This window comes from Scomber japonicus, chromosome 14 (assembly GCF_027409825.1).
Source record: "Scomber japonicus isolate fScoJap1 chromosome 14, fScoJap1.pri, whole genome shotgun sequence".
Taxonomy (NCBI): Eukaryota; Metazoa; Chordata; class Actinopteri; order Scombriformes; family Scombridae; genus Scomber; species Scomber japonicus.
Window position 1 is genome coordinate 18,717,222 of NC_070591.1, and position 23,767 is coordinate 18,740,988.

Genomic DNA, 23,767 nt, shown 5'->3' on the forward strand with positions numbered 1-23,767 from the left:
GGAATGGAAATATGCTCTACATTAATGATGCCTGTAGAGATTCCTCTATACCATATCTGCTTAAAAAAAGGATCTGACAAAAAGAAAATCCCACAACTATCAAAAAACCACAAGACAGACCTTCAACTGCTCAGAGAAAAAAATGCTGTAGATCCTCAGAATTTCGGGTCATATATCACATATGTGTTGACTTGCCGTATTGCCAGACATACATTTGGTTTGTGTTTCTTGTGATGGCAATAGATCACCCCACTGGTCTAGACCTAATCAACACTGAGGCTGTACACAGATCTGGCACCTACACACATACGCTATACTTGATGTCTACATAGGCGTGCTCTCTACCATTTTCAACTCTGACCTCTAGAAAGAACAGGAGGCCCCGAGAGGCTATGATGGATATGCCAGACACAGGAGTGTGTGTGTGTGTGTGTGTGCAAGTACACATTTGTACGCTTACCTGACAATGCTACATCCTGTAGCTGAACTTTACTATTTATTTTCTTTGGTGTATTTTACTGCTCTGTGCAAATCATACCCCCATCTACCCCACATACTAGTACAGACATGGTGTTTACTGAGAAAATAATACATGCACACACGCACACACATACACACATTTTCTACTTCTCTACACACAGACACACGCAGAACTGGGAACAGCCAAGCGGATGTCCTCTCCCTGAGGTTCCTATCTCACCCTAGCCATAACCTTTCACCCCAACTCTGTGAGTCAGGCTGGGAGGGCCCTGAGCGTGACCAATCCATTAGACTCTCCTGACAAGGATGAGGATGACATCTGAACCCCCAGAGGCAGGGGAGGGAGGGAGATGACAAACAAGAGGACTACTAAAAAGCGGTGAGAGCGTGGGCAATGAGGATGAGTGGATATTGAATATTTGAGGCTTCAATTTTGAGAATTTTTTTATTTCCAAACTTATTAAACTTTTGAAGCAAGTCCTTGACCTTTCCTCGAGTAGTGTTCAGTTTAGCTGAGGTGCAGAGATTTTATTAACAGAGCAATGTGAGTAAAATAACCTAAACTAAATAAACAAAATCATGGAGTCGAAAGAATTTTCATTTTTTCATGACGCTGATTCTTAAATGAGAGCTGCACACATACAAACATAACAGAGAACACGCATTCTGCCATAAGAAGTCAGATACAGTAGGATTTCAACAAAGTGTCACAGATAGCAGTGATGCCTCGCCCCGAGCTGAAAAGAGAGACCTTGGGAGGAAATAAAGGAAGGGACAGGAGTGTGAAGGGAGGAGGGGGTGGTGGGTGGGGGGCGTAGGGAAGGAGCGAAAGAGGAGGATGGGACTTTAAGGATGAGCGAGTGAGAGTGACAACCCTGTCTGGAATGCCTTTGTCTGCATAGGCTAATATTTGCTCTCGGATTTTGCTTTTTCCCCTTCTCTTATTTGCTGTTGACAGAGAGGAATGAAAAGGCAGATAGCCAACGGGTTACCTAGTAGCAAGACTTTTGTGCTTGTATGAGTGTGAGTGTGCATGCATGTGTGTGTGTGCGTTGCCAGCAGGTTCCCAAGCAGCAGGTGGTGAGCAGAGGCAGAGAGTACCGTGTTTAGGCTTAGTCGTGCTCAAAAGATGCCGCTACTCTCCCATTAACCCTGCTTAGAACCACAAACACATGCCAAATGTGTGTGAAATTGTGTTTGTTTGTGACAGAGACAGAAAGAGACAGGGAGAAAGGATGGAGACATACAAACTCCTTACACATGGTGCCAAAATCCCCTGCACCTCCAACCCCTCCCTTCATTCCTCTCCCCTCCCGGGGAGTCAGGAGTTTGCGGCAGCCTGGGTGTCTGCCTGAAGGCCAGTCTCACAGCAGGCCAGTCATAGAGGCGGCACTTTGATGTCTTTGTGGCAAGACTTCATGCCTCATGTCCACGCTCATTAACTTTGTCAATGACAGATCAATGCAAGCCTGTAGAATGCTGCACTGCCTCGAAATTACAGCCTATTTACCATTCTGGGTCTGAGCCTGGACTGGCCTTGGCATCACTCTGAACAAACACACAATACAGCAAGAGACGGAGAGAGAAATTGTTCGCTCATGATAGCATCTATTTAACAAGAGTAGCCCCCTCATACATGCAGCCTAATGCAAGGAGGATATTGCTACACTTAACTCTGGCATCGCGACTTCCTAGGGCTTACTGCTCTCAGACAGCAGTCACATCTCCACCTCCTATTTACATCCTGTAGTTGCCTGTTTAATGATTAGGAGATTATGGCCCCTCTATCTTTTTGCACCTAAACGTCAGTCAGACAAATGCAGTCAACCACAGAATCATTTAGGCTTGTCTCTCACAACATGACCCACATTCTCAAGATTGAGCACTTTGCACCTTTAAACCAAGTCCTGCATTTGAGTTTTGTCCTCTCTATCTTGTTTTATCTGGCACTCAATCTCATTGAATTTTTACTGCTTTTCCCTGTTTTTTAATGGTTGAGTAGAGTGGAGTAAATCTCTATTGCAATCTGTCTGGAAGATAAGATTAGTGATGTTAAGAGAGAATAAACAGTAATTTTCTGTACAGCTCCTTCTGTCTATAACTGGGTGCCACAATTCGCCAAAATGAAACCTGTTTTAAGTGTTTAAGGTTGTTCTGCAAAACCGTTTTTGAATTCAACAGAATATGTAAAACCTCTCAGTGTATCAGTCATTAATGTTTTAACACAAACAGTCATGTCAATAACCATGGCCAAATAAAAAAAACTGATTGAGATTTATTTATGATATTGAAGAATATGTACAGAAGACTAAGACTCTAACCAAGCATTTGATGTAATCTTTTGATACTTGAAAGTTTTGAATACTTGAATACTGTGGAAATATTTTACACAGTCTGTATTTGAAGGATCTAAGAAAACTTCCCTGTTTTACCTCAATGATAAAATACTATATTTAAAATGATGAAAATCACTGTGAAAGAATGCATTGGCTGCGTCAGTAACTTGTTTTGATGAATTCCATAAATATGAATCTCTCTGCCTCCTTAGTCAATGATTCCTTAAATAACTCTTCCACAAAACTTTACAATCACTTCTCCCAACAAATGTAAAACAACACACATACACATCCACATAAGCATGTTCTGAGTAACACTGTATATGCACCACATGTGGACACACAAACAAGTTCTTGGATGGCATGTACACGTGTGCAGTGAGCACACACACAAAGCCTGATGCACGCAAACACACACAACCACAGAGATCATCTGTACTCTAAATATTTAAAAAGACTATTCCTCTGTCTGTAATTAAAACCACTGCAGCATTCCAGTGTAGTATCCCCTACCATCAACCCCATTCTCTCTCTCTCCCTCCATCTCTCTCTGGTCTGTTGTTCTCCTCCTCGTTCCTTCATTTTGACCTTTGCTTCAGTTGCCTAGAAATGGGATGTTTGAAAATCTTCCAAAAACAATGAAACTGTGGGAATCTTCTGTGGAACAACTGCCTTCTCCTTGACACCCATGAATCTCTCACTTTCTCTCATGAGCACCCCACCACCACCACCACCTCTCATTTTCATTCACAGCTCATCTATAATGGCATTGGTTCATTTACTGTTGAGAAAAAGTAAAAGGTCAGGTTTTGTCTGGAACGTAGGCAGCCATCTCTCCTGAGGAGAAGGTGGCCTTTCTTAAGAGAAATAATGATATGTTAGGACAGCCCGCAGTGCAAATACAGGAACTGTGAGTCAGCGCCACACACTGTTTGGTTACAAAACTCAGGGCTTCTGTCATGCCCAGGCCTGTGGTGATACTGGGGATAAATCCTCTCCCTTCCCCACTGCTTCCTCCCATTAGAATCTGCCCAAATCCTGCCTTTATCACTGTGTTTGCTCTGCTGAGCTCACTAATGCTCTCCAGCCTCTCTCTCAAGGTAGGTGTTTATATGCGTATGTGTTTGTGTGTGTGTGTGTGTGTGTGTGTGTGTGTGTGTGTTAGCTTTGGCCTGCGCTGTAATGCTTTCCATCCCTTCACCATCAACATGAAAGGAATGCAGATTGTAATGTGACGAAGGCCTGAGATTGGGAACACACACTTAGAAACTCAAAGACATATTCCTGGAAAGGAGAGCAACAGTATATTCCTCAGCTCTAGTAGCCATGGATGTAGTGCGTGCATGAGTGTGTATGTGTGTGCGGGGAGTTGTAAACAAGCACTTCTCATGAAGTGGAGATGGTCTACGGAGAGCTGCTCTCATTTCAAACATCATTTATTTATCAGCCCCCTGTGTGGGACATACACACACAAAGTCAGACGCGCGCACGCAGTGACAGAAATTCTGCAGTTTATTCCATCACGCACCAGCGATCAACCTCAATCCCTCACCCTTCTCTTTCTGCCCCCTTCTCTCAATCTTGCCCTCCTCCCTTCCTTGAAATCGATGGACTGTTTTGTCACCCAATGCTGCGTTTCGTGAAATATTCAACTAAAGAAAAAAGCTCATCTCACACTCAATGAATTTTCATAAACTCTGTTTGCCACTGATTGGTTAATGAAGTACTACGGGCTTGACACACATGCGTGTACGGGTACTTGCACACACCAACAACCCCATTATCCAAGCTTCAGGCGGGAGCTTTGTTTCGTACCATTGGAATCTGACAGTGATTTATGGAGAAAGGGAGTCACACTACACCCTGATACACACAGCAACACAAAGCAAGGTTACTGGCCCAAACATGGGCACAAAGAAAGGTTACTGCTCCACCAACAAAGCCACACTGACAGCAGTGCATGCTGTGGGTTGGGGTCAACACCACATCAATGCAGCCCAAGGGATGAATTCAGCCGACCCACTAAATTAATGCATTGGCCGCTTTCAATAACTTGTTTTGATGAATTCCATGAATATGAATCTCTCTGCTTCCTCACTCAATGACTACTTAATGATTCTTCCGGAAACTGCATGAGACTTCATAAAAACAAAAATCCTGATGTCACACTGAGTCCAAGTTTATTTGTCAGTTTCAGGAGTAATTTTCTGTTGCATTACCACTGCAGTTTTGTCAAAGCCATGAACCCAGCATGGCCGGACACACCCTGCCTCTCAGTGCAGGTATGGCCTCTCCAGTGCCAGGCTGTTTTGTTTTCTCTTTCTGCTTGGGCATGCCAAATCCTCTTTATATCCGCTATCAGTTACAGCTCAGGTGAGGACACCACATTCCTACTAACTCATTATGAGTGTTGAGAACCCAAGACAGCGGTTGAGCTGGTAATCAGCAACAATTTTAGCCTGACGGTTGGTTTTGGAACACACACATGCAGACGCTGCAGGAGGAAAACTGATTCCCAAGGGAATACTTTTTCTACACAGCAACCACAGAGCTTTTCTGTAACACTTTGCAAAATCCATTCTGGGTGCTAGATTGTTGCTGTTAACATTCTTGCTGGGACAAACAGACAGCTGTGATACACTGTCTTGTAATGTCAGCAAGCCCAAGAAAGAAGAGGAAGGGATAAGGCAAGTGAGACAAACAAATGAGGGCACAGAAGGATGAGGAAAAGTTAACCTGTCTCATGTGCTAAAAAGTTGGGTATAAGACACAAAACACACAGTGATGACTCACGGAGACAAAACACTGACAGTGAGTCATCCTTAATGATACTTAATGTGCGGTAAAACACTCACTGCTGGTTTTGCTCTGAGGGCACAAGGATGCACTGCAGAAACTAATGATATCATAGACCAGGCCTCTTCAGCATAATCACAGTCACACAGACTATATAGAGTTTGGAGTAAACTGTGGAAGTATAGGGAGAGAGAGAGAGAGCGAGAGAGAGAGAGAGAGAGAGAGAGAGAGAGAGAGAGAGAGCAAGAACAGGACTCATTTGAATAAGAGCTCATTTTCTAAAAATGTTCCTCTCTGTTTTGCTCATTTCTCCACTCCTATTCTCTTAATGAGTGCTCCAGCTTTGGCAACAATAGTATAGGTTTGTGTGTTTGTGTGTATGTATCTGTGTGTTTGAACACGCATGTGTGCGCATGTGTGTGGAGCTTCATGAAAGCCACTCCAGGGCTCTCCAAGGCCGGCCAGCCACAGCCAGCTTGACGATTGAGGATCGGAATTCAGGAGGGCGGTTGACAAAGAGGCTCTCCCCTGGTGTGTGTTTTACAGAATGAGAGAAAAACAGTATAGATGGAGAGAAAGAAGGAGAGAGAGAGAGAGTGAGAGAGAGAGAGAGAGAGAGAGAGAGAGAGAGAGAGAGAGAGAGAGAGAGAGAGAGAGAGAGAGAGAGAGAGAGAGAGAGAGATGAAAGCGAGAGCAGGTGTGAGTGGCTGCAGTATTGACAACTAAAAGACAGTGGTCTATTCAGTGCTGTGTAATTGCTGTTACAGTGGCTGCTTGTTTCTTTAATTTCCCCTTTAGAGCGATACGGCAGCTCTTGTGTTACACATTAATTATGTTTTCCGGGATCCCCTCTCTGCCCCACCCCCTCACTGTTGACTGACAGCTCGGCTGCCTCCTGGCCCAGCCTGGCTCAGAGCAGGGGAGTGGGTGACTGAATAGGCTAATAAATGGTGAAGGAGGGGATGGTCACACCCCACACTTTTGTACCAGCGCTGTCACGCCTGACCCTTAACCAAACACACACACATACATATATACACCCACTCACCCACACACACACACACACACACACACACACACACACACACACACACACACACACACAAACACTTTGATGGCTAACAATGTGTGCACACAACCCTGTATATGTGTGAATGTAGTGACACACAAACACACGCACACACACCTTCACATCACCTCTGTCAGCCCTGACCCTATACCAAATACCCAGGCTCCCCCCTGTATCCAAGGTGACCAAATGAGGCCCCAGCTATTGCCTAGCAACCAGGGAACAATGAGCTCCAAGGAGACGGAATGGCTTGAGCAAAAGGGCAGGCTATTCTCTGGAGATGGAGGGAGGGATGGAGGGATAGGAGCGGAGGGCGGGCGAGGAGGGGACGAGGGGTGATGGGAATGGTGTTAGGACACATCTTTACCCGTGTCACAAAGAGGGTTCCTGCCTGGGAAAGAAGGCTGTGCTTCTCTAACCTCGCTGGTCGGCTCTGTTCAACTTTGCTCCACTCAGCTCAGCTCACTCTCCCAACTTGGAGAAAAAAACTCCAAAAACAATTTGACTTCCTTTTATCTACTTCACCCTCCACTTCACATATGCATAAAGAATGGCGGGAGGCAGGGAGTAAAGCCAGAAAAGCAAAATGAGGAGAAAAATAAAATATTACATAATCAGCTGTTCCGTTTCTCTATGACAAAGGAAGCTGTCAAACACTGCAAATGTCTGAATTATGCTAAGCAGACTAACTTAGCAACAACAACATTACAGCACATTTCCTGAGATCAACCGAGGAAACTTTTAACTAATTTGATTGTTGATGCTGACATCCCCAAGATTCAACTTTACTCTGTACTGTAAAAGAAACTTTTATCAGCTCTCCATCTCTCTGGATGAGCGAGGGTGTTAACACAGATGTATCACCATCTTTCAGCTTTCTATATACAGAAACACAGGTAGGAAGGTGAATGAGGGTGATATAGCCGAGGGGGCAAATGCAGCATAACAACACTCTGCCAATTCAGTCTCCATAGAAACTATTAGGAGCTATACTATAAAAAGACAAAGAAATGAGTGAAAAGTCGAACCCGCCCAGATAACTGGCTCAAGCTGTAATGATTTCACTCAGGTATTTATCACAAATCCATCTTTGATGAGTCTACTGCCATTATCTCCTGCCAAAGTCTCTGGCAGTAAAAACGACTCCTGCAGGTTTCGTCTGTTCTTACAATTGACACCCCAGTGGACTCTACAAATCTAAGTCAAAGATGTTTAACCAATTAACTTATGAGAACGAGTTGAGAAAAGAGGCAGCAGAGGAAAGGGAGAGGAAATGAAATGGGTAAAAAGAGTGTTGAGGAAGTGTGGAGGGCTGTCATGCACCAGTCTGTTAGCTTGTTCATGTGAAAACTCTTTGTTAGCCATGAATGGCCACCTCTCTTTTACAACAGCTTTATGAAGTGGAACCTGGGCATATCCCCTATGCTCCCTGTAAATACTACACAGACTAACTGTAGCTTTCTTTCTTTTGTACATAGGTACTCTAATTACCGGAAAGAGCTGAAAAAAGCATTACAGTTTTTCAGCAATGAGAAACACTCAGCAGACTGGAAATGTCTGTGTGTGTATGCACATGCATGCCTGATGACAGAATAAGACTTGCTTGTTAGAGCTGTTTCTTCGATTAATGTCTTTGTGACGAAATTATATGTGCTCATTAGTGCTGAAATGATAAAGCGATTATTTGATCAACAGAACATTGTCATGCCAAAAAATGTGTCATTAAAATATTACATAAATTGACTGATTACAGATTCCCAGATGTGACAATTTGCTACATTTCTCTGTTTTATATCATTGTAAATAAACATTATTTGGCTTTTAGGTTGCTGACAAAACAAGAAGTTTGAAGACATCACCTTGAGCTATGTGAAATGGCGATAATTGATAATGAAAATAAATATCAGTTGCACACTAGCATGCATAAACATAGCTATTATATGACGTGGGCAGGGAAGTGGCCCAATATACAAGTCCAAAGTAATCCCTGTCTGTGAGTCTAATGAAGGTGTCAGGGGGAGGGAGCAATAATGGTGTGTGGCTAGGCGTTACGGATTAATAGACAGACAGACAGGCACACACATACACACATACACACACACACACACACACACACACACACACACACACACACACACACACACACACACACACGTATGGATTGGTTTTGGAGGATTTAACAGGGTGGGTGAGGAGGATTTAGGGAGTGGCAATGCTGCTTCTTGGTGAAGTCAAATCAAAGAGTGTCAGGCTGTCATTCTCTCTTTGTCCCTCGATACTACTTATTCACATGGCAAATGTATAAGTGTTGACTCTCTCAGAGAGCAAGAGAGTTTGTGTCTGCTATTGATTTCTGGCTTATACTGTTGTCCTGCCTAAAGTATCTGACCTTCTGTGGCCTGTAAATAACATGAGAGGTCCCTGGGATAATGTTTTGGACAGAGGAATGCTATAACTTACACAGACTATAGTGATTTTCCCCATTCTTTAACAGTATTGTGTGTCTCTGTGTCTGGCTGAGGCACTCTTGACTTCATGGGAACTGTCTGCATCTCCAGGTCTGGACTGGGCTGGGCTGACCTACTACTCTCCTTTTCTACACAATCCACAATCCTGGTAATATCCACTCCACTAACACCAGCACCAACAACACCCCCTCCAGCCATCGACTTGATCTCCACATGAAAGGGGCTGCGAGCTCATTACCACTGCCTGGGGCTCACCAGGGCCTCCAGTCCCCAGGCCCTTTATAAGCCAGAGAGGATGGAGAATTTCAGCCAGGAGGGAAGAGGAATGAAAGAAATCTTATATAGGGCTTGCCATCCAGGCAGCCAGGTGTTAAAGATACAGATAAGACGCAGGGAGGAAGTAATCAAGGGGGAGGAAAGGGAAGCGATAAGGAAGGTAGGACACTGTAGATGACAGAGAGGAAGTGAGGTACAGTAAAAGGGGTAGGGCGTGCAATGATAAAGGGGAGAGCTGACAGAGGGAGGAGGCTTTCTACTGCTATCTCTGTGCTGTGTTTCATCCTCCATAGGGCCCCAGTGTCACCCCGGCCTCCTCCAGCTTTGAGTCCAGCTTTGAAGTGATAATGGGACTTTTGGCTAATGCTCCTCTGCAGGTGCCCCTGCTTCCCTCTCCCTCTCTGTCTCCCAGCACGGCCACATAGATGAGAGGAGATGAGAATCCTTTCAAAGTCTATAGATGAGGCCAATCTTTCTTCTCTCGCTCCCTCTCTTTCTTCCTTTCGCTCTATCTGCCAACCCCACTTACTATATCCCCACTCTATTTATTGCTTTCCAGTAACTGTCTGTCACTCTCAGGTCCTTCTATTGCCCTCTAACTCATTTTAGCTTCTTTCCATTCCTCTCATTCTTTGTCTATTTACTTGATAGAATTGCAGTGCTACACAGGATTTTGGGAGGGCAATTTAGAGCTCATAGGGGCAGGGAAGGATCAACTTTCCAAGCTGTATAAACAATAACTCAAGTGTATAAAATAGGATGTCCATAAGACAAAATTGTTACAAAAGATTTTTTTATATTCCTCCCCACCGTCTTTTCTCTATCACTGCTCTCATCTCTTTCATCCTTTCTGTTTTCCAACTGTGCCTTCGATCTCTCTCCAAACTCCTGCGTTCTCGATCAATACTCGATACCTCTCTTCTCCTCCTCTTTTCTCCCTCTGAGGTGTCAGATTGGTGTGACTGCAGGCCCTCCTCCAGTTACAATGCACAACAGGTAAACACACATATACACACACACACACAGATCTGGCTGCATCTCAAATGTAACACTCATTTCTGGAAGCTTTGTTTGGGTGGGGTAGGTGTGTGTGTGTGTGTATATACCCTTCGTTGAAACAACAGGGAAAAGGAATCGATTCCATCCCCCAGCGATTTCCTGTTTTACTGTATAAACCTAAGAAGGAACGACACCTCCTGCAAAGAACAACATACTGTTTCTCACCAAAACATATCTCCACAGTAGGCACACACACATACACACACACACTCTGGGGCTAATGAGATCTCTGCTTCATGCTGTGATACCAGCAGGAGAGTATTGTGAGAAGGAGCCAATAGTGGAAACAGATAGGCATTTGTACTGGAATTCAGTTTTTCCTCTTCGCTTGGCTCACCGGCTCTGCACCTTAGTGCAGTATGTGTTTTGCTAGAAAGTGGGCTGTCCATTACCTAAGCAGACAAGTGTCTTTTGTTTACTGAGAAAGTAGGATGGCTGTAGAGAGACTGCAGAGCAAGGTGAAATACATGAAAGAAGCCTCTGGTTGGATTGTTTAAAACAATCAAAATAAATAAATGATGATGTTTAAACTAGTATTTTCCAGTAGAATGTTTACATGCACACACACAGTAACTTATTACTTTGAAGGACCAGATAACAGTAAACAGGTTGTTTACATGACTGACAATTTTGTCAATGTAATGTCTAAGAAACATGCATTTTGTTGGTTTGATTGTTTACATGCCCATACAGAGATCTGTAATGCATGTTTCTACTTTGAATTTGATGCACTGTGTGAATCATTGATTTAATTTTTGTAAATGTGTAATGGCAGCAGAGAATGATTGACAAAAGCTATGAACAATCTAGTCATTCATTTGTTTGCTTGTATTCCATTTGAAAAAAAAGTTTTGCAATAGACACTTTTAGGGAAGACAGACTCATAATAAGGCCTGAGTTACCAGAGATAATAACTTTGATATCCATAATACCTAGTTACCACATACATTTGCAAAACACACTATTTCTTGCCAAAGTCTTAAAACAATTGCAGCAGAGCAGATCATTTTCTTCATGCACAGTAATCATCTGGGAAATTTCATTTGGGTTTTGGGGCAGGTCATGGCACAAAAACAGCTCCTTAAGGTTTTAAATGATCTTTACTTAGCAGGTACCAAACTTTACTGCTCCTGTTGGATCTGTCTGTGGCTTTGATGCTGTTGATGTGTCTGATCATAATAATTTAGGTAAAAAACGTTTTTTAAATGGGTGAGCATTATGGTATCGTTTTAGATTGGCTCTTTTTATTTTAGGAAAGTCATTCTGTGTGGAAATTGTGATAATAAATCTGCTGTGGTCTTGTTAGAATATGGCGTTCCATGGGGATCCGTTGTTGGGTCCTCAATATTTTCTTTTTGCATGCTACAGAGGGTCAGTTACCATTTCTATGCCGACGATACACTATTATTCGACTCCTTTTAAACATTGTTCAATTAAACCAACTTCATTCTTGCACTACAAATATCAAACATAATCAAACATTATTAACTCTAACAGAAACCTTGGTATTATCTTTGATTACCATCTCAACTTCCACCAACATATTCATTCTGTTGTCCAGTCATGTTTAATCCCAATCAGAACATAATCAGGTCATTTTTATCTCTTAGGAATTCATGCATTCACTTCATCCTGGTTAGATTACTGCAATGCACTTGAACCATGCTTTACCCAACAAAACCTCAGTAAACTTCAGATTATTCAAAATGCCACAGCCAGACTCATAAGCAGGTCCAACAGGTGGGAACACATCACACCGGTTTTAAAATAACTTAATTGGCTTCCAGTCCATCTTAGAGTGGATTTTAAAATTTTAACGATCACTTTTAACACTCGTAGAGAGTTAGCTCCTGAATATATAGCTGACCTCCCTGCTCCTTATGTGTCTGAATGCAACCTGAGATCCGCTGAAAGGTAATTCCTGGCCATTCCTCAGTCAAACTTAAAGACTAAAGGTTACATGGCCTTTTCTGTTCAGACTCTTCAGTTGTGGAATGACCTGCTAGACGAGATCAGGAAAGCTTAACACATTGTGTTCTTTTCAATCACTTTTAAGAACTCACTATTTTAGACCTGCTTTTCATTGATTTTACTTTGTATTTTATAATTTTATTCAAATATTTTATTCATTGTTTGCTTTCATCATCTTTTTTTAAAATGTATGTAAAGGATAGCAAAACAAGCATAGTAAACCATGATCCACAAGTATACTGATAAGGTAGGTGAATGCGTAACAATAGAAGCTGAGTGTTACAGCACAGTGGTTGATGCACTTTTATGGACACTTGCATTTTTTAACAATGAACTTTTTCTACAAAACACATTTTTCACAGCTTAATACGTTTTGAAACACCCAATTGCAAAGAGTTCACTGTGGCCTTTTTGGTTCACACACAAAATCAAATGCCAAATTTAACCATGGTTATAAATGTCAAGAATGATTTTAAAAACTTGGAAGGTAATCAAGCCCTGTTAATTATGCTATCTGAAAATTCAAATTTAAATTGAGGATAACTTTGGGCACATCACAGGTGCATGACTGTGAATGTTGCCTTGATTTGGTTATAATTGCAATGCACTCAGGCACAACAGCACAACCATGGTACTGCCAATAAGAAACTCCACTGGAGCTGTAGGGTAGAAGGTGATGTGCTCAAGGGAAACTCAACAGTACAGTTGGAAAGATATAGTTAGATAAATGGTGTCTCATTCACTTGCACATTCAGTAATAGTATATTAGGTGAGATTCAAACCAGAAAACCTGTTGCCACAGCTTTGTTTCTTTCACCATTGCATCATCTTCAACCTCATTAACCTCTGGCGCACAAGGCATCATCTTTATGCAGTAAAGCACTCAGTCACCAAATTTCAAGTTCTATGTAGAAGCCTTTCCAAAGCCTGTGGAGTATCAAGAACAAAAGGCCTGGAGGTGTGCTAAGTATAAAGCCCTAAGAATGGACCTGCTTACCACAGACAGAGTGGAGACAGAGCCCAGAGTTCACACACACATGCATAAACACACAGAAATATAGCCATGGGGAAGAGGAAGGAGTTCAACCAGAGATTCTCCTTCCAGAGGATAAAGGGATGTGTCTAAAGCCTATAATTACATACACACACACACACAACTAAAAATCCAAAAATCTCTTTCCATCCATTACACCACACTTTTCCCAAGCAATTGGTTCAGATCCCTTTCACAAAATATGGGGTTCTTTTTGAACCCTCCCAACATTTCCTTTTACTGTGTGTATTTCGCGTGCTCAGAGAAAGATAAACAGCCTGAGTCCGAGCCCCGCAGAGCATTAGTTGCTACAGCAGCAAATCAGCAGGAGGTGGGCAAAGTACATGTGCAGTGGCATTTGTGTGATTGTGTGTGTGTATGTGTGTGTCAGGACATAATTTGCCCTGCAGTTTGTTTGTTTGTTTTTTTTAAATCTCGGAATCAGAGACAGAGCCTGAGGCCACAGGATAGGGCTGGAACGATCATTTACTGTACTTGTGTGGGTTTGCTGGGCACATGGGCATATGTGGGTAGTTTCCTGCTTCTTCTTTCTGCTGTGGAGGATGTTGGGAAGGGTTTCCACCCACCCCCCCATCCCCCCCACCCACCCCCCCCCCCCCCCCCACACACACACACACACACACGCCCCCATCTTCCTACCCAAGCAAGGACAGGCAGTGTTTGGATCTGCTTGGGTTACATCCAACACTGAGCTCAAGAGTCTCAAGTCCAGACCCTAACAGCTCATAACTAGAGATTACACACAAGATACTGTAGTCTTGTTGCTAAGCTCCTCACACACGACACTTCCACATGATGATCCAGAGCAGATAGTGCTGATCGAAATCCCAGATCTCGAATTAAACCATAACAAGACAGACAGATGCACTGAATCAGGGAAACACCTATTGCAGGGAGTTTACACTCTATTAAAGCTGTGATGAATGAGCTGGGTTTCTCATTCTGATAGCTGCATTCATATGCCATGCTGCTTTACTGCACAACCATTATGCACACACATGTCCGCTAAGCATGTGTTCATACACCCACAAGCATGACAACCCAACAAGAACTATATGGTTTGTTATTCCTGGCCGAGATTACAGCATTCCTCAAGCCCCTGCTTGGAGATTCCAGGGATTGTGTGTGTGTTTGCATGAGTATGTGCATGTGTGTGTGTGTGCGTGCGTGAGGACATGAGGGGCAGCCTTTTCTCCTGTGTGTCAGTTCCAATCTGGACCAGGCGAAGCCAACCGTCAAAAAGGCAAACTGTCAGCGGTGGCAAAAAGAGGAGGAGGAGGTGGAGGAGGTGGAAGAGGCCTCCTTCGGCGGCTCCGTGAGTGAAATCCCTGTGTGTGTATACTCATGACGGATCTAGACCACACTGTGATGTCTTATTCATGTCGTATCAATTCATAATGACCAGGCCAGTCCCCAATGTGGGCGCATACATGCACGCACACCCACAACTACTCACACATGTGCATGATTTGGACGGTCATCGTAGAATAACATATGTGTGTGTGTGTGTGTGTGTGTGTGTGTGTGTGTGTGTGTGTGTGTGTGTGTGCACATGTTTGCTTGTATGAATATCTAGAGCATCAGAGCTGGTATAAGCAAGTATGTAGAGCAGTGTGTACCAGATGCTGGACAGACACACACGCACACACACACGCACACACACACACACACACACACACACACACACACACACACACACACACACACACACACACACACACACACACACCCACACACACCCACACACCCACACACAAAACAACATTGATGTCCCCACGCTCTATTGTGAATATTTAACAAGCTTCAATCCATCTGTTCAATTATTTATGAGGAAGGACACAGAATCGTTAGTAAATATAAACACTGCTGTTTCTCTGCTCCTTTCTGCCTTATCCTTTATTTTGCAACTCTGACCATCTCATTCCCTACTTCTTCCACTTTCTTCTTCTGTCCCTTTTTATTCCTCCTGTCATTCTTTCTCTCTCGCTTCCCCTGTGCTGCTGTTTTGAATATTTCAGATGGCGGAGTGGTTTTTAAATTACCCCCTTTTGGCTTCCGCTCTCCCTCACATGGTTTGGTCTGCATGTCTTTCTCACACACGGTCCGACTCGTAAAGAAAACAGCGACAAGCCATAAAAGCCACTTTTACCAGCTGACAAGGACATGGGCAGGAAGAGAGGCAGGAGTAAGGAGTTTAGTTTTAAACATAACTGTCTCTGAAACTTCTCACTCCAACAAAAAAAACTCCACAAGCAAAATTTCATTCACCTCCATTTTATTGGGGTGAAGGCAAAAACCTTAAACACATATATCTCAAAACATGGACACATTTAATCAAATGTAGAACATAGCTGGATACCGCTACAGGTAATTGAAAGTGAAAGTTTTCATAATTTGGGAGAAACAGTACCTTAAGTAGCCAGTCTCTCTGATAATTTCCTGGTAATTTGCTTTCATTGTGTCTTGAGTTAACTTTACTCACCAAAGCCTTTGCTATCAGTGTTTATTTAGTGTCAGACAAACCACAGTCAAGAAATCAGGATGTCTGCCATCGATGGCACATAAACCTCCTGATGAAGACGGGTTGCCATGGGGACTACTGCCAAGAGGGGGCCCAAACGGTCCTCTGAGAGAGAGGGAGTGAGAGAGAGAGAGAGAGAGAGAGAGAGAGAGAGAGAGAGAGAGAGAGAGCGAGACCTAGCACGTCGAGGCAGGTCATTCATCAGCAGAGACAAAGAAAAGGAAACGACAAGACCAGCTTGGACCATTAACAGCCTGCCAGGCACACATGCATGGACAGACACGCACATACAACACACACACAACACACACACACACATACACACACAAACACATACACCGCACAGTATTATAGAAACACTTAAAAACAGTCACAAGGAGGGGAAAAAAACACATTCACACATCAGTCTTTCATACAGTCATAAAAAAAGTCAAAAGTTTGAAAGAGTTAATTTGCTTGCTTTCCTTCACAAAAAAGTCCTGGAACACCAGAGAGGGTTTACAAGCCAATCAATTTGCAGCAAAATACTGCATACTGAATGGTAACAAAGTCAAAAACAAGTGGGAATATTGTGACAGAGAAATGATTTATAGGTTTAATGATAGTGCACATTATTTATTCTAGGTCTTCTTCCCCCAAAACAATTCTTTCTTCTCACACTGCGCTACCGTTCCCTAAGCATCAAGCGATCAACAAACAGTAAACACAGCATCTCTCCAACACAAACACAGAATAGGCAGCTGCGCATCAACACATAGTTGATACCGCCCTTTTATCTACAGTCAAAGCCATATAAAGAACGTAATCCCCTGTGTATGCCTGCCATCCACACATTAGCACAGAGAGATGTAATTATAGTGTTATTCTGTGTCTGTTTGTGTCTAATTAGTGTTATTTACATTTTTCCTCTTTTCTCTCTCTTGTGTGTGTGCGCATGTACATGTGTGTCACCCAGCCAGTATTTCAGAGTGTGTTTAGGGTTTGTGTATATCAGTATACCCGTTGTCAAGCATTAACACGAAAATGAATGATGGAAGAAAGGATCTTAAGGAAGGATGAATTACACCCCCTCTCCGTTCCTTTGCCAAGGTTTCGTCGGCTCCCCTGTAGAGCAGGTACTACCACACCCTTCCCTCCACCTTCATACCCCCCGGGGAGACACACAAGGGAAAATCTCTCCTAACCATCCCCTCACCCCACCGCGTAATACCACACATTAGCCAATAATGAAAGCAACACACCTTCAAACAAGCCTGTGTCATTGCTGTTGTCACACCATCTTTGGTGACCCATCAGAATCTGTGACCCGCCCTGATATTATTACCCTAACCCTAACATTTCACTGCTCCTGCCTAAACTTAACCATCACTGCAGATCACATAATCTGATGGGTTACCAAATACAGTGTATCACCAGCATTTGTTTGTGGCAGCAACAAGCAACATGGTAATCAAAAACCACAAAATACCCCTTCCCCCTCCTCCCCCAGCTCCCAGCCCCCATCCTGAGCCCAAACCAGATGCTATTCCCCTGGGCCAGCTATCAGGCTAACTGTTCTGCACTCCCCTGACTCCACTCACCTATTCCTCCTTTTCCCTCAATCCTTCCTCCCGCTCTCCCACTGCGAAAAGGCACTAATTACAGACATGGATGAGTAGATTACAGATCTGAGGTGCAGTGGAAGTGGGATGAGGAAAAGTCAGGGAAGGTGGGCTGGGGGCAACAGGTCGTTAACACTGATGAATGCAACTCTATTTTCACTGTTATTACTCACTGATGTTCTGCGCTGCACCTCTCACCTCTGCGCCACTGTTCCCATGCCTTATTGTCTCTGCCATCCATTATAGGCAGCTTTAACTAACTCTAACTATCTCTAATCATCTCTAATCAATTCCAATTATTTCTGCTCAGCCCCTCATGCATCAGTGTCTCTTTTACTTTTAAAATGGCTCACTTTGCACAACCTTAACATAAACACAATTTCAATTTACTGTAATACTTTGGAACCAATTTGGGATCAAACATCAGCAGCATTATTCTAAATATAGAAAGTAATTATTGTTCAATATGATTTTGTTCTTTTTTACTATGGTAGGTTTTAGATTTTTTTACATCTGTGCTCTAGCCAGAAAACTTTTCATTATTTCTCCATCCTCCCTTTGTAGTGAAAACTCATTACCCCGTTAGTTTAATGACTATGGGAGTCAAGTGTTTAAGAACTCCCCACAAAACAACAGTCCGCTGTTCATTTAACGAACAGCCTTTTATTAACCCAGCTAGCTTTTTCTCAAAAGTTTAATGAGAGCAACGATCTCATCTGCTATCCCTCCCACCTTTATCCCCTGCGTCCTCCTTTCTGTTTGTCCTCTCAGCAGGATGCCGAAGACAAATAGCCACTTTGTTATACAAGCTTTTCCTCAAACCCTCACTCCAGAATGAGCAAAAAGAGGGGAGTAAAAGAGATGGAGAGGAAGAGTGTAAAAGGTACAGAGAGAGGGATGGGGAGCAATTAATCTTGCTTCCAAGGTGAAGAGAAACCGTCTGGGTTAGTGCTCCACCTGAGGGCATTGGGTTTTCACATTAACCTCTCTTGTTAGGATCATAAAGGCAGACCCTAACAAACCCCAGTGAACACTTTGAGCAAGTGCAAAGGTGCAAAGATGTGTGTACATACACACACACACACACACACACACACACTTGTGCGTGTGTGTGTGTATATATATATATATATATATATGTATATATATATATATATATATAAATATATATATATACATACATACATATTTATATACATACATATGTATACACATAAGATGGTGGCGAAGTTACCAAAAACAGTAATCTCAAATTGTGCCTAACTTTAGTGAATCATAACATATCAAGTATGGAATTAATCTGCAGATACTCTAGTTCAAGATAAGAACAAACGTTTCTATCAATATCAATGTTTTTTAATCACAACAAAGGACAAAATGTGGCCTGCAACACACTAGATAAGTCTTGTTTTTAACCAAACCAATTGCCAGAAATGCTTTTTACCATGTCCTAATGCAGATCCTAAAAGGGTGAGGACTGCTGAAAAGATGAAAATCTAAGCTTTTCTATAGGCTCATAGGGAATTCACAACACAAACCACTCTCAAGGTAACAACATTTGGCACCCATTGATCTAACATGGGGGTATATGGCGGTACATGAGTAGGATCATCCAATGTCAGGTTGCGTTTGTTCCACCACTGTCTGTCTTTTTACCGTATGTCTGTATTGCATGTTGTTTTGTTTTTTATTGTATGTTATTTATGCAACACTGTCCCTGTCTCCAAGATAAATTTCTCCCTAGGGAGACCAATAAAGTAACCTAACCTAACCTAACAAGGCATAATTGGTTGGTCAATGGCGGTAAAAAAAAACAAAGCAGTTAATGACATTATGAAATTGTTTTTTTTTTTAAAACTGCAAATCACCGTAACCCCAAGAGGTCCTTGAGCATATATTCATAAATGTGCATAAAAAATAATAGGCTGATGGGTCCAGCAGTACACGAGATTAGCTGCAGACAGATACAGACAGACACGCACACACAACCAAAGGCATGATCCCCTCCAGGCTTGTGCCTGGTGGAGATAAATATAAATACATATGCAACCATATACTCTCTTTCTCTGTCTCTGACTTTCTCTCTTTATGTCTCTCTCTCTTCCTCAGACACACACACAAAAGTACACATGAAATAGCAGCGAAAGTCTTCCTTTGGGAACTGAGAACCTTTTAAGTCCATTAAAAGCTGCTGGCGGGAGCAAGACAGGCTGTAACCTAACCGCATCAGACTGGAACCAGAACCCATGGTGTGGTCCAGACACACACGGCTCAGGAGTTAAGAAACACATTAAGAAAAACCTTTGTCTTTTCCTGCTGTTCATGATCCCACGCTACCAGACTTAATTTTTAAGTGCTAGAAGTCTTCCACAAAGTAATACCTGTCAATCAACCACATGTTGTATTATTTTAGATTTCATGGCGCTGGACTGTACATTTGTTTTAACTGCAAAATAATATACAGCATTTCCACACCTGGAAAGCTTCAAGGTCCATTATGGCTCTCTTTTATCCAGCCAAGGATAAAGGACAAATGAGTGTATACATAGACACAGAGCAAATCGATTAAGCAATGTTCAACAAAGTCTCTTTATCCAGAATATGACTGAAAATCTATTGCTAGGTTTAGAATAATTAGTGTGAAGTTAGATTGAATGAAATGGAGAAGCTGTGTTAGCACAATCCTCTGGCTGTTGGCAGAGCTAGTTGCTCCAGATGGACTAATCATGGTTGTTCAAGGCCACGCACTGGTCGGGAAGGCCTTGGTCTGCTCTGTGTCTTTTCCAGCTAGTCAGACAACTCAGAGCTGCTCAGTGTTAGTGACCCACAAGCAGTCCAGCCTTGCCCCAAAGGATGACGCTTTACCCTAAAATCCTATAGGATGACTGGCATAATGATAGGTGACGTGGGGAGATATTTGCGAGGAAGTGACAGATAGATTCAAGATGGTGTTAAACATCAAACGTAAGATAAACAGATGGGGGGCTGAGGCCAGGATCATTGGTTAGTAGCACCACTATGTGGATAGAAGGGAGGGAAATGATTTTTCCATGTCCCACTGTTTCATTATTCCCAGATGCTCCAGGTAATCTGAACTGGAATAATGGGAGCTGGAATGATCAGCTAGAAATAGGGACACTGATTATCTCAAAGATTTAAAAAAGCACTAAGCCTTGTTACAGATGGGAATAAAGTTTAGCATTACTGTGGGATTATCCCACTGTATAGGGGGCAAGAGTGTAACAATGTGTGGGTGTGTTGGCCTTAACAGGTGGAAAGCAAATCAAGACAATAGTCATGTTTCCATTTAATGTCAAGTAAAAAGAAAATTCATGCAATGTGTAATTTTGTTGGAAGAACAAGCTACATTATGCATGGCTGTAATAAACAGGGCAGTAATTTGTTTTAATTGGGCAAGTCATAATTGTTCTTTCATGTCAGCTGGTATTGGCCATGTTTTCACACGTTATGGTAATATCTGGAAAGACACTGAAAGCGAAACAGCTGATGTGAAATAAATGTTCGCTACATCAGAACTTAATCGGCAAAGGTGTTTCCCTCTCCCATTTTCGAAAAAAAAAAGTGTAAAAAAACATCTCAAGTGAGCATAAAAACTTTTATGGGAAATTGAGAAAGTTGAGTTTTTGCCATTTCCAACCTTTCCTAATGTGATACTTACACAAAATAAATATGCATAAAATTATATTGATGGAAACAAGGTTTGTGATGACACATTTCATTCATCTAATGACAGGCTTACGATCTCATTAAGAAACACAGTTATCTTTTAACCTGGAAGAGAGTTTAAACACTAACGTGTACAGAGTAACTACAGATGACTTGGCATGAAGGCCCAACGACCTGGAACAAACTCAGATTTTCTACTTATCCAGTCCATTTTGTCTCACAGACAATGAAATAGTGGGGATCATAGGGAAGACACACACATATAAATTAATAAAGAATAAAGTCAAGACCTGACATTCCAGCAATCGAAATTGAAGCTTAATTGTGTAATTGTATTTAGACCACACTAAACCAAAGCCAACATTCATCAGACCTGCTGAAACCAAGATGTGCTGTTATTTAACGTAAAAACTTTGAGTGACAATGGTGTCGAGAGAAATATCGTGTGTACTGACAGAGAAGGAAAAGTGAGTGTACTCAATTAAAATAAAAAACTGAGTGTACTTACAGTCGAGACAGGGCAGGGTTCTTCTGAAACAGCAACTCAGGAAGCTGCTGCAGTTGATTACGGTTCAGCCGCCTGCGGCAAGGAAAACATATGATCAACTAGTGAGTTTGTATGTGTGTGTCTATGCATGCGTGCCCTTGAGTGTGTAGGCTGTGAATAATTTCTGCAAGCTGCCGTAGAATCGGCTTAGCCACAGGCTATTGTGTTTCAGTGTGCTCTGAATGTCACATAAATATCCAACTGAAAGTTCAGGGGAATTAAACTGCTAGTCAGAGACAGTGCCATAAATTATCTCTACACAGTTAAATTACAATGCTGCACTGAGAACTCAGGCCTCTGCTGACTTTCCCAGAGTAACAGAAGAGCAACCTTTCCAATTAAACAAGTGAATGACATCCTCCAGTTATCTGAACATAGGCAGATTTAATCTGGGGTTAACTATCAAAACAAGAAGTTTCTAAATAAAATGAAGATAAATGGATGAGCCTATTCAAGCTCAAAGAAGCATTGACAGGAATGGTGGTTGGCAACAGAATCCATGTCAAACAACTAACGTCCAAGACTGGCAGTCTTTATGCAAATAAAACAATTAAGTCAATGAGGAACAGACTGTTGCTAATCTGTTGGAAACCACAACTCTCTTCCCCCTGAATGGCCCATTGGAGGCACATGGGAGTGAATGCAGCGGCTGTGGCACAGAGAGGCTGCAAATCTGAAAGGCTGGTTGCTGCCATGCCTTTAGACACTTTCAGACAGATGTTGGGACCAGTGCCACTCACTGTATATACTGAGAAGAGTGTTGGCCAGCTGAGGTGGAGATTTAGTGCATAATGGGCATTAATGGTCTGCTGCTGCCTTCACACTGAACTGTACCTGCTGGTGGGTTAGTGGCTTTTAAACATTAGAGAAACGAGCCGCTTAATTTCCACATTGGTCTGGCACATGGATATGTCTACCCAATGTTTGGGATCAGTTGAATATGAAGAGAGAGGGAAGGAGAGCAGTCCATGGCCTCAAGTTTAGTAATGTAAATTGTTAATGTGGGTTTCAGATCAGGGGAAAGTCTTTTATAAGTTAACCACTATGTGTGCATGACAGCATGTGTCCATAAAGTCATCTGCTGTGCAGGTTTCCATGTGGGTAGCACTATTGATTTGCTAATGGGCTGGTTGAGGTGTGGTTGACTGTGTTTGTGTGTTTTCCCAGCCAGTTTACAAGCTGTTGAGGAGTCCTGGTGCTGTCCAGATGAGCCAGGGTCTGCGGTGGGGGAGGCCTCTTAAGCCCACATATCCCACTGAGGGCATTCCTGTCAGGCAAAGCTAATAAAAAAAATACCCCTAGCCCACGCTGTACCCTCTCAGCACCATCCGACCACAATGGAATGATAGGGAAGTGCTTCATACTTGATCCACCATTTATGGTTGGTTCCCCCTGTTAGTCTCATTACATATAACTAATACAAGGACACAGAAGAGATCAGTAGATGGGTAGGATCTTCATTTGAAGTTCAAGATTAGAAAAGAATGATAAATATGTTATTTCTGGTAAGTCTATCTGTAGATGACCCTGAGTGGTACTCACAGTCTCTCAAGTTCTTTCATGTCATCAAAAGCCCCACGCTCGATCACAGTAATCTGATTCTCCATCAGCTGCCTGCAGAGTGAAGACAAGAAAGACAGAAAGAGACTCTTAGAAACTACATGACACAGTGCGGCTTTGACGTTTTGTGTGTAGATGGTCAGTCCAGCTGTAATGAAGTATAGAGGGTTTTGAGGTTTGGGTGGCAAGACTTATTGCAGTATGTACACCCAGTATTCAAGCTGTAGTATATTCAACACCTCTCTCTCTCTCTCTCTCTCTCTCTCTCTCTCTCTCTCTCTCTCTCTCTCTCTCTCTCTCTCTCTCTCTCTCTCTCTCTCTCTCTCTCTCTCACTCACACAC

At 42.6% G+C, this 23,767-nt stretch overlaps 1 protein-coding gene across 4 annotated transcripts in view; it reads right to left on the reverse strand.

Moving 5' to 3' along the window:
- slit1a (slit homolog 1a (Drosophila)) overlaps window positions 1–23,767 on the reverse strand; it is an 85,992-nt gene that overhangs the window by 48,529 nt on the left and 13,696 nt on the right. For all 4 annotated transcript variants that reach the window (XM_053333346.1, XM_053333349.1, XM_053333348.1 and 1 more), the window contains exons 3-4: window positions 23,408–23,479; window positions 21,827–21,898 (exon numbers count right to left, since the gene is read on the reverse strand). In XM_053333346.1, the coding sequence (XP_053189321.1) occupies window positions 21,827–21,898; window positions 23,408–23,479 (144 nt within the window). The remainder of the gene's footprint in view (window positions 1–21,826; window positions 21,899–23,407; window positions 23,480–23,767) is intronic.